A 17,526-nucleotide genomic window follows, 5' to 3' on the forward strand; every position below is an offset into this window, starting at 1 on the left:
TTACTGACATTTATCTGTCCTATTGTTTTGTACAGATTCCGTATATCTTTGTTGCTTGATTTTTGATAGTTGTCCTTGCATGCTGCAGATACCAGGTGGAAATTCATGGCTATACAATTTAATATCTACAATAATTGGAAATCTTAAAGTCACCATCAGCAACGTACACATCAGATATGAAGATTCTGTCAGGTTTGCTAAATCAGTGACAATTATTTTAGTTTTTGTTGTTCTAGATGTATTCTTTTTTTATTAATAGTTTATGTGTTTCTTCCTTCAGCAATGCTGGGCATCCATTTGCTTCTGGTTTCACTTTATCGAAACTTGCAGCTGTTACAGTTGATGAGGATGGTAATGAGACGTTTGATGCAGGTGTAGCATTAGATAAGCTGCGGAAGGTTAGAACAAATTTACATCGGAGAGTTTATCTTCTTTAAATCTTGGAATCTCGTTATACACTGTGTTGCAAGGTCTATAGTATGGTGATTGTTGAGACTAGATCTGGATTGTCCTTCACGAGCTTTAATTCATTATCATTGTTATGGTGCTCGCGCACAATTTTTTGTTGTTACGAGTGTGTCATCACTGTGGTACTTCTACAGCTAACAGGTGGCTGTCATTTCTGTGCGCTTATTTTGACATACTTTTTCACACAACTAGATGATACGCTGCGCGTTCCTGCAGGAACTTGTTAATAGAAATGTATAAATTGGTGTGATAAAAACAATTAAAACTACTGCAAAAAGCAAACACAGGAGTGTTCTCAATTTATATTTAAATAAAAACAGTAAAACATACGAAGTATGTAACGAAATGGTGTTTAAAAAGATACTTCTGGACTGAAGGTATGCTCCAAGCGTCCAACACATATACCGTCCATGATAACAAAAAAAAACTTATGACTAACATGCATGACTTGCTGATGTGGCATGGTTGCATGGATAGATTAATGCAAAAGATGTAACTTATCACTGACATGCAAGACTTGCTGTGTGGCATAGCTGCATGGCTAGGAAATATAGGTAGTAGGTTGCAACTATTTAGGAATGATTTAATCAGTTGATTTATACTCCCTCCGGCCCATAATATAAGAACGTTTTTGACACTAGTATAAGATAACGTGACATCCTACAAAGTTATTACCTATTTGGTTGGTTGCTTTTATTTTATTATTGTCTTAGTAGTTCAGACAATTATATTCTTGTGACATTAATTTTCACTCTATTTGGTCCATCTTTTAGTCGGTCGAACTGCATATGTTAGCCATCTACCATGATTCTGACAGCAATCCTTGGAAGCTCCCCAAGAAATGGGAGGATCTTAATCCTGGTGAATGGAGCGAGGTTGTTCCTTTTTTATATTAGAGCACAACCTTTCCTCGGTTCCTATTTGTTTCTTCTTTTCCCTAATGATCCTTCACAGGTATTTCAAGATGGCATCGATGATCGTCCTGGCAATTCTATTTGGGCGATGAATCGGAGATATTTGGTTTCCCCTATAAATGGAACCCTTAAATATAATCGACTTGGACAGCGGGAAAGAGGGGACCTGAACAATCCTCTAGAGAAAGCATCACTTGTCCTAAGTGATGTTTCTTTAACAGTTACTGAGGTAACCCTTCATTTATGCTTCATTGATATGTTTCAACTATGGTGTTGGCAAGTTACTTATCATCTGTTACTGTACCAGGCCCAGTATTATGATTGCATTAAACTGTTGGAAACATTTTCAAGATTCAGGACACGTGTTGATGTTTCTCACTTACGGCCTATTATGCCTGTTAAAGAGGATTGTCGTGCTTGGTGGCGTTATGCTGTGCTGGCTGGTCTGCGACAAAAGAAATTATGGTATATGTTACTCTTATAAGTTCTACATACATTTTCCCTGATACCATGAGATTTTGTATGTGCAAAGGAAGAAGTGAAAAAACAGAGCCTATATCTCTTATGCCACTAAACTCTTGAGATATGGATTGGATTTTTCACAAATTGAGATGGATTTGCATTTTATTATTACAGAAGATCAATTCCTCTATTCTGCACAATGAAGTACTTAGCTGTGTGGACTGTATCAAATGAGATACACACAGATGACTCAACACAACACATAGATCACTTCCTTTATGCAATGCGCATATTATGTGATAAATGCATATGTTTTGGTCATGGACATCAAGGCAATACATCTATTATGCACAATAACTCGGATGTTAATATGTTTTGATGCAATTTTTGTTTAAGCTTTCTATAAAGTTGAATTGTCATTCTGAAGTTTATTTCTCTTCTGTTCCCAGCTATTGGTTCTCATGGGAGAGAACTAGATATCTGTGCCAGCTTCGTCGTCGTTATGTTCAACTTTATGCCACCCTACTGCAGCAAGCACCTAGTGTTGATATTTATGAAATTCGGCAGATTGAGAAAATTCTAGACTCAAAAGTTATTATACTTTGGAGGTGTGCTAGTGCAGTATCTACTGAGGTTCTATGTTAGTTTGTCCTTAGTTTGAATTGATGTTCACTTGGTTATAATATTATTTGTATTTTCAGGTTGCTGGGTCATGCTAAAGTTGAAACCGTGAAATCTAAGGAAACATTGCATAAGAAGGGCTCCTCAAAGAGAAGATGGTGGCCTTTTGGATGGTCCGTAAAACAAATTGACACTAGTTAATCAAATCCATTAATATTCGTTGCTTCTGATTTTGAGATGCTAGGTAGCAAGGTTTTTAAGGTGGTAAGCCGTCTAAAGGTGGTCAACCCCCAGTGCGCTTAAGCGCTTGAGGCAGAAAAAGTGCCAGGGGTGTGCCTTACCGCGTAAGTGTGGCTTTATGAACACCTTAAAAACCACGCTAGCTAGTAGTCACTACCAAGTACTAACAAACACATCTTTTTTATGGCATCTTGTATTTTTTCTTCTGTAATGGTTTGCAGGTCTTCTGCATCATCTCTCCAACCGTCGCTCCCCTTTCTTTTAATATAAAAAGTGTTTGTTTTTCTTATCTTAAGGGTGAAAATAATGGTCTTCTCCTATTGGTCTAGGGTTTGGGCGTGTCCTTGAGTCCTTTACTATTAAATAATACTCCCTCCGTTCCTAAATACAAGCCTTTTTAGAAATTTCAATATGGACTACGTACAGAGCAAAATGAGTGAATCTACACTCTAAAATATGTCTATATACATCTGTAAGTAGTCCGTATTGAAATCTCTAAAAAGGCTTATATTTAGAAACGGAGGGAGTATTACTTACCCCTAAGGGCTGTTTACAACAAGGCGGAGGAGACGCTGTGCCGTTGCTGCTATTTTTTTATATCCTTTCATCGCATTCATATTTTTCATCGCATTCACATTTTTCCAAGAAAACGCAAAAGCATTGCGTCTTGTTTAATTGTGTTGGTAGGAATAAAGTTAATCACACACCCAAGCATATCTTGTTCCTCAACCACTGTTCATCTGACAATCTTGCTCTTCCAACTCTGTGAACAGAAGAATATCCATATATATATAAACTAGTTTTAAACTCATTGGAGCTTGTGTTATTGGCTGGCATTGCCTTTCTTTAGTTTGTGCTTGGTATCAAGGCCTAGTTGCAACCTACTTTTGTTGGAAGATGAAATCAAAACAGCTGGATGATATAGAGGATCAATATTCCTATTGTTAGCATGAGTTAATTCAGATCTGTACTATTGAATGCAAAAATAATAATCAATATCGTCCTCACATCTCAAGTATGCCTTTTTTCTTGTTCTAGGAACTCGGCTGGGTTGCCTTCTGAAGAAGGCGGCGGATTAGAACCACAGTTGGATGAGGAGCAGCTAACTAAAGAAGAGTGGCAGGCTATAAATAAATTGCTAAGTTACCAACCGGATGATGAACTATCATTTCCTGTTGAAAAGGTCTCACCAAACACAATCCGCTTCTTGGTGGATGTGTCTATTGGCCAAGCTGCTGCAAGGATCATCAATATTGGTCACACAGAGGTTATGTGTGGTAGATTTGAGCAGCTTCAAGTGGTCACCAGTTTGTATCCGAAGAGTACTCGATGTGATGTAACTTTAAGATATTGTGGTCTGTCATCCCCTGAAGGTTCTCTTGCTGAGGTCAGTGCATATCAAACTCTAACTACCCTAGGCCTTATATAGGAGGGGTATCTTGGCTGACAAGCCGACTCAAAGGAGATACCGTATGGACTCTCAAACTGATTCTAATATGGACTCTGCACGGCCGCACCTAATAGGAATTCGAACCTAATGAGGCAGTTTAGTAATAAAGGAATCCTAGCCATTTTGGGCCAGATCAGGGAGTGGTGCTGCCAGGCGGGGGCCTGCAGACCATATGTGGCTCCCCATGTAACAGCCTGTTTAAGTGCAAACTACAATTTGACACAATGCTCTATCTCATGTGAGGTGCTGGGCTGCTATCTGTCAGACAATTGCAAATTCTTGTCACATCACAGGCTTTTGTGGTTCTTAATTTTACTCATTTACTCATCAGCTTGTACGTCATTGGCTTTCATTAATGATATATGCTTTTACTTTGCATGACATCACATAGTCCTTATTATGTTGGATGAACCTCTTTATTCGAACATCTATGATACATGCCCTGCAGTGACACCTTGTTGGTTACTTTTTGCAGAGCGTCGTCTGTGAGGGGAAGACTAATGCTCTAGATGTCAGTTTTGTGCGCGCACCTATTGGCATGGATTTGGATTGGCAGTTTGTGGCAAAGATATCTCCATGCTATGTTACGGTACATATATGAACTTATGTTTTTGAATATTTCTGAAAGTAGACCCACCTCTTTATCATTGTCCCTTGTGAAGTCATGGTAAGGTTTTGAGTAAGCTCTAGATCTCAGCTTTGTGCAGGTGCACCTATTACCATGTGCTTCCTTTCAGGGGAGAGCATCCACATTGTATACATTTAGCTAGCCTAATATAAGGTACAAAAGTTCTTGGTAGGCACGAACCCTTGGACTGTCTTGACTCGAAAACTGAAACTCAGCGGTTATAGCCAGCTTCAACCCAATAGAATGTCATTTTCCATTTTTCTGCAACAACAACAACAACAACAACAACAACAACAACAACAACACAACAACAAAGCCTTTAGTCCCAAACAAGTTGGGGTAGGCTATAGGTGAAACCCATAAGATCTCGCGACCAACTCATGTCTCTGGCACATGGATAGCAAGCTTCCACGCACCCCTGTCCTTAGCTAGTTCTTTGGTGATACTCCAATCCTTCAGGTCTCTCTTAACGGACTCCTCCCATGTCAAATTAGGTCTACCCCGACCTCTCTTGACATTCTCCGCACGCTTTAGCCGTCCGCTATGTACTGGAGCTTCTGGAGGCTGCGCTGAATATGCCCAAACCATCTCAGACGATGTTGGACAAGCATCTCTTCAATTGGTGCTACCCCAACTCTATCTCGTATATCATCATTCTGGACTCGATCCTTCCTCGTGTGGCCACACATCCATCTCAACTATGCATCTCCGCCACACCTAACTGTTGAACATATCGCCTTTTAGTGGGCCACACTCAGCGCCATACAGCATTGGGGGTCGAACTGCCGTCCTGTAGAACTTGCCTTTTAGGCCTCTTTTGGTTCATAGGATAGGATTATCGTAGGAATAGGAATTTTGTAGGAAATGAGATGGCATGTATCTCAAATCCTATGAGTAGGAATAGGAAACGAGATGTCATTTGGTTGATACCAAAGGAATTTTTCCATTGAGTCTAGGCTCATTTTTATTTTCCTATGAAATGTGGAGGATAGGAACCAATCCTATGTAGGAATAGGAATCTATTCCTATGAACCAAAGGGCTCTAAAGGAAAAAATCCTATAAGAATCCTATCCTCTAGGATTCCTATGAAATTCCTCCAAACCAAAGGAGGCCTTAGCTTTTGTGGCACTCTCTTGTCACAGAGAATGCTAGAAGCTTGGTGCCACTTCATCCATCCGGCTTTGATTCGATGGTTCACATCTTCATCAATATCCCCATTCTCCTGCAGCATTGACCCCAAATATCGTAAGGTGTCCTTCTGAGGCACCACCTGCCCATCAAGGCTAACCTCCTCCTCACACCTAGTAGTACTGAACACATCATGTACTCTGTTTTAGTTCTACTAAGCCTAAACCCTTTCGATTCCAAGGTTTGTCTCCATAACTCGAACTTCCTATTTACCCCCGTCCAACTGTCGTCAACTAGCACCACATCATCCGCAAAGAGCATACACCATGGGATATCTCCTTGTATATCCCTTGTGACCTCATCCATCACCAAGGCAAAAAGATAAGGGCTCAAACCTGACCCCTGATCAACATCACTTGTTCGAACACTTGTCACAACATTATCGTACATGTCCTTGATGAGGGTAATGTACTTTGCTGGGACTTTGTGTTTCTCCAAGGTCCACCACATGATATTCCGCGGTATCTTATCATAGGCCTTCTCCAAGTCAATGAACACCATATGCAAGTCCTTCTTTTGCTCCCTATATCTTTCCATAAGTTGTCGTACTAAGAAAATGGCTTCCATGGTCGACCTCCCAGGCATGAAACCAAACTGATTTTTGGTCACGCTTGTCATTCTTCTTAAGCGGTGCTCAATGACTCTCTCCCATAGCTTCATTGTATGGCTCATCAGCTTAATTCCACGGTAATCAGTACAACTCTGCACATCCCCCTTGTTCTTGAAGATTGGTACTAATATGCTCCGTCTCCATTCTTTTGGCATCTTGTTTGCCCGAAAAATGAGGTTGAAAATCTTGGTTAGCCATACTATCGCTATGTCCCCGAGGCCTTTCCACACCTCAATGGGGATACAATCAGGGCCCATCGCCTTGCGTCCTTTCATCCTTTTTAAAGCCTCCTTGACCTCAGACTCCTGGATTCGCCGCACAAAACGCATGTTGGCCTCATCAAAGGAGTCGTCCAGTTCAATGGTAGAACTCTCATTCTCCCCATTGAACAGCTTGTCGAAGTACTCCCGCCATCTATGCTTAATCTCCTCGTCCTTCACCAGGAGTTGGTCTTCTCCGTCCTTGATGCATTTGACTTGCCTAATATCCCTCGTCTTCCTCTCTCGGATCTTGGCCATATTATAGATGTCCCTTTCGCCTTCCTTCGTGCCTTGTCGAAAAGAGCTGAAATTTTATTTGAATGCTCACAAAATTATGTGTTATTTACTAGCTGTGTGTGGAAACCCTAGTTCCCGTCTCCTTGTGTTGTCCGATGGATGGAGAATGGAGAGTGAGGAGTGAGGCTGGGGAGAGGAGAGATTTGTGGTTTGGGATTTATATATATATATCCAGTCTTAGTTTCCCTGTAATTATATTTCCAACAACAGGGGTGGTCTGCTGATAGGGGGTGCATCCAGTGCTTCCAGTTTGGTAGCGACTATCAGCTTTTGGGTGTTTGTTGGTGCTTCTATTTCTAGGGGCAAAAACATAAGCTAAGGTCAAACAAATGCAACCCTAGGATGCCAAGACCCCCTTTTGGCCCAAGTGACCAGGCAGTGCCTGTCAGGCCATAAGCTGAATTTACCTGAAGAAGTTGACAGTACACCTGTTTCTGCGTTTCAGATCCAGTGCTGGTCGTTCATCTCGAATCCAACGGCTTTCCTGTCAATTTACCGGTTCGCCAAGTGTGATTCGCTCTCAGCCCTTGATCTCGCATCGGACGCCTCTCGGAAGTTGCCGCCTCGCTGTTCAACGTCCGGCAACCACTCTTCCTTTTCTGTTTTGCTTTTCACATGCTCCTTTGCTGTAATGGCTATAAAGCCCCTTTCCTCTTTCATTTGGGCTAATGTTTTGTTAATTGGGTTGTAACCCTAGCCGCCGTGGCGTGCTACAGCACTTCTCATCTCGAAACTCTAGCAAGTTTGCTTCGATTTACTCTTAAACTCTGCAATTCTTGCGTTTAGTTCAGTAGACCGACTCGGTTCCTGACAGTGCCCGCCATAGATTGTTGTTGTGCGTTACAAGAAATATGCTTTGCCGCATTTGCCGATGCCGTGATGAGTCAAAGAGGGATATCAAGTGGTAACATGTGGTAGAATGGCAGCACCGAAATGATTGTACGTAGGTATTTGAGGACATAATAGGTGGCATAGGACTAATAGGCACTTGGACTGTGGACAGACTTGCTCGTAGGGGTTTATCTCACCCGAGCTCTTGTCTACTATGCGATCGACAAGGAGGAGTTCATTGAACATGTCTTGAGCAGCTGTCTTCTCCAGGGAGAGCCCAGAAGTTGGTGCAGGCTGAGGTTGCTGTCAACTAGGGATGTAAATGGCGCAATAAAAGGCACCGCAGGACCGTTTGCTTAGCTCGATTGTTCATTTTCCTCAGAAAAAAAATCTTTTTTGAACTGTTAGACCGATAATTGGACTTAAACAGGCTTAAACGGGACGCCGTTTACATCCCTACTGTCAACTGTCTTAGTTTAGTAGCTTTGGTTGTCGTTGTTGTTGCTGGCTCATATGTAATTTGGTGCTGTCTGTGTTAGTGTGTGGGGTTGTTCTTCTACAGTTATTCTTAATGCAATGATATGGAGCTCTCTTGTGTTTTGGAGAAAAAAGAAGTTATTTCTGGACTTTGTGCCTGGTAGTTGTTTGAAAGCCCTGCTTTCTTTCTGGCTGTTGATTTGCCTTTGATTTGTAACCCGATCGAATTTCAATTGTTTGGTAGGTTTTGAAGGGGAGTTACGAACGGTTTCTGGAGTTCATCAAACGGAGCAATGCTGTCAGCCCAACAGTGGCAATGGAGACAGCCACCGCTCTGCAAGTAAGTTCATATGTCCTTGTGACCCAGTTATGCAGTAGTAATATTTTGTTAGATGTTTTCTCCTTACTATTTGGATATAGTGGTAGGTGAAGTTGTAACGATTGCTTCAACCTTTTGAACTGCAGATTAAATTAGAGCAGGTTACACGTAGGGCTCAGGAGCAGCTTCAGATGGTACTGGAAGAGCAGAGCAGGTACATGTGTTGCCTTGTTGCCGTGCTCAGTCGTAATTACATTATAATACTCCCTCCGTTCCTATGCTTAAGGTTTATCTTTTTTGTGTTACTTCCATTGGATAAGGGCGCATGCTGCGGTTTACCACCCTTTCTCCCCAAACTACCCCAAATCTTTTCGCTCATCTCTCTATCCTCGCGTACGAGTAACTGCATGCATGCAACATATCTTTTCCCGTCGTCTTCCTAGAAATCCCTGGAGTTCTCGCATGTTCCCGAGTGTGGTTGGAGGTGAAAAATTGAGCGCGGTAGGGGCATCTTTGGACAGTACAGTGAGGCAGGGCTCATTGTCCACCCTCCGGTCCATTGATGAGGCAGGGCGAGGAGGTGGCGTAGCTCGGTGGCGAGGCCAATGTTTTTAAGGCGGTAAGGCGACCGAAAGCAAGCATCCACCGCCCTGACGCTAAGCGACGCCCAAGCGCCTTGACGCCTAGGCGGCACCTCAGTGCCTAAAGCGGGCATAATTGCAAGGCGCTGCCAGAGCGCTTTGCAGCCTAAGCGTCCAAGGCGGGACGCCTTAAAAACGATGCCGTGGACGTCGGCACCGAGGACGCGCCCGAGCTGGCGGACGTCGGCAGTCCATGGAGGTGGCAAATACTTGTACGAGGACGGAATTTTAATATAGAACTCAGTTCTCGCGTCAATTCGGTGAGGAGAAGAGAGCAGAAGGGGGGAATTGACCCTGCAGTTTGGTCTCTCCAATAGATGAACAGCTCCCAGCTCTCAGATTGGTCAAGCGTGGCCAAGGATGGATCAATCATAGTAATTACCATAATCCATCAGAGTGCATGGGCCATGCGAGAGCCACCGAGCGGAGTATGTGGTTTGGTCTAGGTGCATGGGGCGACGACTTGTGTGGCTTGCGAGGGAAAGGAGGGGGCACCTAAATTTGTTATTCTTTTTTATCTTTTGCTCATCATTTCCTGTGATATTTCTAGATTTGGACTTGAGATCGATTTGGATGCACCGAAAGTCAGGATTCCCTTAATCGGCAGTGAGCAATTTGTCCTGGATCTTGGTCATTTTACATTGCATACAAGAGTAAGTTTGAGCTTCAGTACTTGAATATAGCACACTCTTCTGCTGGTTTTTATGAACTGTTATGTTGAATTGTAGGATGGAACACGGGATGAAGAAAGACAGAGTTTGTATTCACGCTTTTATATTGCCGGCAGGGATATGGCTGCTTTTCTTGTTTGTGATGTAGCTGAAGGCCTATATTCCGCACCAGAAAATCTGTCTCACAGTGTGCTCCCAGGTCCTACTGCTGATGCTAATCAGTTCTGTTCTCTTCTTGATCGCTGCGGAATGTCAGTGATAATTGACCAGGTAACATAGATGTCAGTCCTTTTGTTTTGAGTAGTTAACAATTTGGTAGGCCCAATAATTCCAGTTTTTTCAATCTTACGCTGTCCCAATTAATGATCTGTTGACTTGAAATGTGGGAACCAATGTAGGTGGCGAATGACATGATTTCTTTATTCTATTTAAATGGAGCTATCTTTTGTTAACGCACTGCGGTTCTTTCATCAGATTGTCTTAGAATTTGTAGATGAGTTTATTGAAACTGACAACTGAGTTTATGAAGTTCGTTTAGGTGGTACATTAGAGATGACATAACTTTGTAAACACCCATTTGCCCTCGTTAAGTGGTGGTTACATGAGTAATACGAGTAATTGCCGGACTAAACCTATTACTTGCTTTTCAAATTGAAGATGGCGGCAATGAATTCTTCGGGTACTTAAAAAGATATTTGCCAAGAAGCGCTGCTAGACAACAGGTATCATGCACTCAAATGGGGGTACAGGAAACCTTGCGCACCAACATTGGGCTATGGCTTAGATAAGCAAAGTTATCTTAGCTCGCTTTTCAGAAGTTAGTTGATTTGTTCGCAATAAATAAATTAGGTGGTTTGCTAAAATTATGTTAGTTTAGATTGAGTTTGCTAGGGGCAGCTCTATATGTGGGACTAGGAACATCTGTATTTCCTTGGCAAGAAATAAACTATTATAAAAGAGAAGATCCGTCCCCACAAGACCTTACAAGTCCTACCGCACCTTCCCTGGATTTGGGCGTGATGCAGCTAAGGAGTGTGTCCTTTGTCCCATTACCAATTTCTACCTCATTCATTCGTTTTCTTGTGACACGTGTAGAGACTTTCTTGATATTTAGGTGTACATGGCTGTTCCAATATTAATGCAGTCTTTAGTCATTCACTAATTTTCTATGAAGCTAATATAAATGCATTCCCTGATGAATTCTGTATGCATGAAGATCAAAGTTCCACATCCGAGTTATCCATCGACCCGTGTTTCTTTTCAAGTACCCAATCTGGATATCCACTTCTCACCAAAAAGGTACTGCAAAATTGTCGAGCTGCTTGGTGTGGTTTACCAGTTGAAGGGGAACAATAATGAAGAATCGAGCAGCTATGAAAATGGTAATCTGGCGCCTTGGCATCCTGCTGATCTAGCTGGTGATGCTAGAACTTTGGTTTGGAGGGTATGAAGTTACCCCTTTCTGTTTTAGTTCAGTGTTCTGCTACAATGGATTTATTCACTCAATTAACATGGCTTTTGTTTATTTTTTGGTGATGAAAAGGGTCTTGGCTATTCACTAGCTGAGTGGCATACCTGTCATGTTGTATTATCTGGGATGTATCTGTATATCTTGGAGTCAGAATTATCCCAAAATTACCAAAGGTGTTGTAGGTGCGTAATATCTTTTCCTAGTTTGTCCTCACACTGACAAACAAATGCATGATATTCCGTATATTTTTAGCATAGTAGAATGGATGTGTATTTGTTGGTGTTGGCCTTTCTGATAAATGAGTAGCAAATATTGTATTGTTGTTGTACTCCCTCCATTCCCAAATATAAGTATTTTTAGAGATTTCAACAAGGGACTACATACGGAGCAAAATGAGTGAATCTACACTCTAAACTATGTCTACATACATCCGTATGTTGTATGTACACTCTAAAATATGTCTACACTCTAAAATATGTCATGTTGTATTATCTGGGATGTATCTGTATATCTTGGAGTCAGAATTATCCCAAAATTACCAAAGGTGTTGTAGCTGCGTAATATCTTTTCCTAGTTTATCCTCACACTGACAAACAAATGCATGATATTCCGTATATTTTTAGCATAGTAGAATGGATGTGTATTTGTTGGTGTTGGCCTTTCCGATAAATGAGTAGCAAATATTGTATTGTTGTTGTACTCCCTCCGTTCCCAAATATAAGTATTTTTAGAGATTTCAACAAGGGACTATATACGGAGCAAAATGATTGAATCTACACTCTAAAATATGTCTACATACATCCGTATGTTGTAGTCCATTTGAAATGTCTAGAAAGACTTATATTTACGAGCGGAGGGAGTACTTCTTAAGTGGAATGAGATTTTAAGAGAAGTTCCGAAGGAATTGTAGAGGCAGGCAGGGATTGTATTTCCTCGATTTTAGTATTTTTCTCCAATTTTGTTTTGGTAAAGTTAGAAGATAATATTATAAATGTAAGCTTTTGGTCCTATAATGGCATTGTTGCTCAAAATAGCACCCTTATTATTTTTTCAGGAACATTTTCACCTTTTTATTATTTACATGGGTAAAATATTTGATATTGCAGCATGGCAAGCCGGCAAGTATTTGACGTGCCATCAGCTAGTGTTGGTGGGTCTCTCTACAGTATTGCTGTGTGTTCTAGAGGTGCAGATATACAGAAGGTAATCTATTTAGCCTTCTCGCCGTTCTTTAACTTTGCGGACTTTTCTGTTACTACATATGATTGTTAGACTATCATGGGAATTCTGAAACAGCTTGTATTTTCTTGACTAAGAAACAGCTTGTAGTTGCAACAGAAAAAGAGCAAATGTTTAAGGCTCTGTAACAAAACAAAATACTCTATAATTTGCTTTGATATTGTAATATGTTCTATAACAGCCGGTTAGGTCAAAGGCTTGTCCTAACAAAACAAGAGTAGAGCCATCAGTAAGAATCTTATAGAATTTTGTATTTTTTAATCATAAACAGGACATTAGCACATATTCACTAATAAGATGACATGAAATCAATGGTTTTGTATTCGATTCTTTCTATTTCTTTTCTATCCTTCTATGCCAGCCCTAGCTTACCTTATTGAAGCCTCTCTGCCTACCCTAGCTTACCTTATTGAATGCCTTGCATTTGCTTTCTCGTCTCAATCCGATGAACGACGGATAGCCCAAATATTTATTTATGGTATCATGACATAAATCCTCCCTTCTTCCAATCTTCGGCCTTTACCTCTTTCCTTCTTTCGCTTGCATTGATGACTTCCATGACTTTCCAATCTTCATTCTAGTAGGTATCTAGCTTCATAGGTGAATAAAATTGGAATAGGGATGGAATTCTGTTCTAATGAGTTTGAATCATATTGACCAGGTCCAAAGAACACCTATCAACATCTACAACACCAAATAAGTTTCACTAGATTCACCATAAAATATGTTTTCATACTATACGTATTTGATGTTATAGATATTAGCACATTTTTCTATAGACTTGGTCAATCATAGATAAGTTCGACTTAGGACGAATTTAGAACTAAAATTAATTTGGATTGGAGAGAGTATTTGACAGATTAAGCAACTGGTATCTATAGCTTAAGCATTTGCGTTTTAAGTGATGAAGACAGTAGTTTCAGAACATGTTTAATATTAGTTACTAAGAGCATCTACAACAGGACTGGGCAGATCTGACCACGTGCCCGCGGATAGCGCTGGTGGATGCCTCCTCCATGGCAAAGCCACCGGGCTCAACCTCCATGCCCGGCGCGTACTCTGCCTCCTCCATGTCGTCCGACTCCTCCTTCGCCTCCTCCCATCATTTCCTCATCCTCCGGTACATCCTCCTGCTCCAGCGCAATTTAAGTGCATCTTGGCGGCGATCTCTGCTGGTGCTCGGGCGTGAGCATCTTGGAGTAGGTTATTTTCTTCTGGACCATGGCGACGACGAGGTCAGAGTGGAAGGGGAAGCAGACGGGGGGAGTGGTGTTGGTACAGACGAAAGGGAGGAGCGAAATGGGGGCGGCTAGGGTTTCCCTCGCAGTCCGGCTTAAATAGCCGGATTTCGGCCAGTTCTTTTGGCAGCTTAAAAAATAAGCCGCATCCTCCCCAGTTTTTTTTTTCATAAGCTGCCTCTTTTATTTATTGGAGCTTCTAAACTAGTTACGAATAACTAATTTAGAAGTCTCCACAAATTTAGGAGGCGGCTTATTTTTTAAGCTGCGGAGAGACAGATTTTTTAAGCCGCCCAAAAGAACTGACCCTTGGGCTCTCGGGCGGTGAGCCGGGGTGGCGACATGAATGCGTTCTCACAAAATCGGAGGAAGCTAGAGAAGTGGCGGACCGACGGGTTTTTTCGCGGGCCTGCCCATCAGCCTGACGTGCCTGGGCGTCCCCATATTCGTTTCACATATGGGCTGGGTTTGGGGGGGGGGGGGTGCCTGGACGTTTGGGCTGGGTATGGGCGATCCGGTTGGGTGGCCATTTTGTGACCGATCGGTGATTGGGCTGTTTGCCCGGACGTTTAGGGAGGGTTTGAGGGGTCTGGCTGTAGATGCTCTAAGTGCTTTTACTACCCTACTAGTAAAAGCGTACGTGCAATGCACCTTGATATCAGTTAGAAAATTAACTGCACATTGATATTGGACAGAAAATCAATTGCACGTTAATATTAGGTAGGATATCAATTTACGTGTTAATTACTTGGATAGTCTATATTTCGTATGTTATTAATTGCACGCTGAACATGTTGAGCGTCGCCATTGGAGCAATATAGGTCGTTGAATTGACACTGTTTCATGGCTGAGATTTGTTGGATCTGCCACTTTGGGTCTTTTTGTATTGGTATAGATATTCCATTATTTGTTAAGACTGTTGCCTTAATGTATTTTTCCAGTCCCTGTTCTCTTTTCATCTGAGCATTATTCCATTTGCAGGCACTAGAATCAACCAGCACACTGATAGTTGAATTTCATAATGAAATAGAGAAGGCCAATTGGATGAAAGTGCTTGTCCAAGCAACATATCGAGCTTCCGTAGGCCTTTCATTACTTAATAAATTTTGACATAACATGAGGTTTGTACTTGGTTTATCTTATGTTATTCCTCCTCTTTGCTTGTTGTAGGCACCTCCTGAGCTGAACATATTAGGAGATCCTTTCAGTTCTGCTCCAGAAACAAGCACTCCAAGGCTTAGCAGTTTGGGGTCAGTGGATCTCCTTGTGAATGGCTCTGTAATTGAAACAAAGCTTTCACTCTATGGAAAGGTAAACTTCTCATCCTTTTGCCACCTTAATGTGAAATGGGTGTCGTTTTTTAGTGGAAACAACTCTGGTGGAGGCTCCAACAAGTAAAATTTTGTTGTGAAAGGGAATATATTTACTCAGAGGGCAGCACACAGCTGAGGCTGAGGCTGTACCGTGGAGGAAAAGGAGGGGGGGGGGGTACGAGGCTCTAGATAGAGCTGTATAAAGGAGTGAAGCCAGAACCAGAGTGGTGCCACAAGCCCGCAAGTGTCCATTCTCAGAAAGAGGTATATATTAAAAAGGAAAAGCCAAGAGTCTAGATTAGGCATGTTGAAGATTTTTGTGTTATGGGTGTGGTTAGTGCTCAGATCATTATGTGGATGGGAGAAGGATAGTTGGGTCTCTATATAGACACCAGTTCGTAGATGAGAAGACCAAGAAGATAGGGAGGGAGTAAAAAATGCTGACTATTCACGTCTATGTGTAGCTGCTATTTTTGACTTTATATGTGCGCCACTAATGGCCACGACTGCAGATTCACATCGTGTTAATTCAGCTGTGTTTGTTCTGGTGCACTGATGTAGTTACTATTTAGGGTTAATTTGATAAATGCCATTCTTGCAGTTGAACAGAAAGAACAGAGATCCAGAAGAGCTTCTAATGTTAGAGCTCCTTGGGAATGGGGGAAAGGTATTTTGCTTCAGTCTTAATCTTGCATTAAGAAACAAAGGCAAAACTAGAACTGTGCATCTTTAATCTACTCCGTCTGTTCTGTCCAAGCTTAACAACACTGACAAACGATAACTAGGGAAATGTTGTAACAATATTGTTGATTTTCAGACACACATTGTAAAGCAACAGTTCCTTTTAAAATCAACCTATATTGCGAAACAAAGAGTTACTTCCTCCGTCCCATAATATAAGAACGTTTTTGACACTAGTGTAGTGTTAAAAACGTTCTTATATTTTGGGACAGAGGGAGTAGTATGCAGCATTCTTACTTTGATGTGTAAATTTTATGTCAATCACGTGCATAAAACATATTTTGTTATTGCTATTGGCCAGCAAGGTGTAGATTGTGCATTCTTTTTATATATTCTTGGATATCAGAGTCGATGTATCTATCGCTGAGAAACAGCCATTTTTGTCGAAGTTAATCCATAGTTACCTGATCTGCGATTCGATCGGTTCACAATTCGAGTTTGCGGTTTGAATTCTCTACGTCATACGAATCGGGTTCGATATGGGGTATATACATCTCTGATTCACGAATTGGAGATCTGGTTCATGAACTTGCTCTCTCCGGTTTTGCATAGCTTACTGTAAGGTTTGCATGCAAATAGCCATCGAAGATCCTAGATCGATAATAAATGGAAAGTAGATAAAAATGTTGGTTGGTCCAGCCCAAACAGGCGTACGAGGCCATGACCTGCTGCTTCAGCTGCCTCCGATGACCTCCTTCTAACCTAATAATCCAGAGCTGCAGCCTCATGGGCTTTAGCATATCCTCGGTCGTTCTTTCTCCTGCTCATCCTCCATACGTGCATCTGCAGCAAGGAGGGGCTGCTGTTGCGCGACAACAACCAGCCTGCTGCCTGGTTTTTGCGACCATCTGTCGCGCCACCCACCGCGTTTATTCTGCCATCCAGTCGCCGCTCGCCAGCCACCACCTCTAGCCACCAAATCCATTTTCTGGTTCGATTAGAGTTCGACGAATCGGGCAGCGAATCCAGATCAAACAGAGCGAATTCGAACTCCGATCTGATTTGTTCGATCTAGATCGGAGTTCGAGGCCTCTCCCGGCGAGTCCGGTAACTATGAGTTAATCTCTCATACTTTACCAGCCTCTTCTTATTATGCCGGCTGGGACCGCTGCTTACAAGAAATCGGTTAATTGCACTTTGATGAATGTTCAAGGGAGTAAAATGGAACCATTACTAGAAAAACTATACGTTGTTTGTGTTGGCAAAAATATATTTCCTATTGTCAAAGGTTAGAGAACACAATAGCACTTAATAGTGTCTGGTAGAAAAACTGGAGTACTGTCGCTGTATCCATTGTTTTGAAACATTGCAGTACTCCCCTTTCAGTTCAGAGAGGAAGTGATATTGAAGTTATAAACCTGTTCCAGGTGAACTTTTTGAGACGGGAGACATCTAAAATATACCACTGCAAAACACAGTACCCGAAAGTGTACACCTGTTTTCTGT

At 41.8% G+C, this 17,526-nt stretch overlaps 1 protein-coding gene across 1 annotated transcript in view; it reads left to right on the forward strand.

Moving 5' to 3' along the window:
* The window catches only part of LOC123127457 (uncharacterized), a 93,645-nt gene that overhangs the window by 12,986 nt on the left and 63,133 nt on the right, over positions 1-17,526 (forward strand). Inside the window, exons 7-25 of the mRNA XM_044547178.1 lie at positions 89-192; positions 281-398; positions 1,242-1,343; positions 1,423-1,611; positions 1,690-1,847; positions 2,294-2,452; positions 2,546-2,638; positions 3,744-4,092; positions 4,631-4,744; positions 8,692-8,787; positions 8,913-8,980; positions 9,958-10,060; positions 10,136-10,348; positions 11,295-11,522; positions 11,622-11,731; positions 12,656-12,752; positions 15,008-15,106; positions 15,197-15,337; positions 15,941-16,006. Of these exons, the coding sequence (XP_044403113.1) occupies positions 89-192; positions 281-398; positions 1,242-1,343; positions 1,423-1,611; positions 1,690-1,847; positions 2,294-2,452; positions 2,546-2,638; positions 3,744-4,092; positions 4,631-4,744; positions 8,692-8,787; positions 8,913-8,980; positions 9,958-10,060; positions 10,136-10,348; positions 11,295-11,522; positions 11,622-11,731; positions 12,656-12,752; positions 15,008-15,106; positions 15,197-15,337; positions 15,941-16,006 (2,607 nt within the window). The remainder of the gene's footprint in view (positions 1-88; positions 193-280; positions 399-1,241; positions 1,344-1,422; positions 1,612-1,689; positions 1,848-2,293; positions 2,453-2,545; positions 2,639-3,743; positions 4,093-4,630; positions 4,745-8,691; positions 8,788-8,912; positions 8,981-9,957; positions 10,061-10,135; positions 10,349-11,294; positions 11,523-11,621; positions 11,732-12,655; positions 12,753-15,007; positions 15,107-15,196; positions 15,338-15,940; positions 16,007-17,526) is intronic.

The sequence above is a fragment of the Triticum aestivum genome, chromosome 6A (assembly GCF_018294505.1).
Source record: "Triticum aestivum cultivar Chinese Spring chromosome 6A, IWGSC CS RefSeq v2.1, whole genome shotgun sequence".
Classification (NCBI taxonomy): Eukaryota; Viridiplantae; Streptophyta; class Magnoliopsida; order Poales; family Poaceae; genus Triticum; species Triticum aestivum.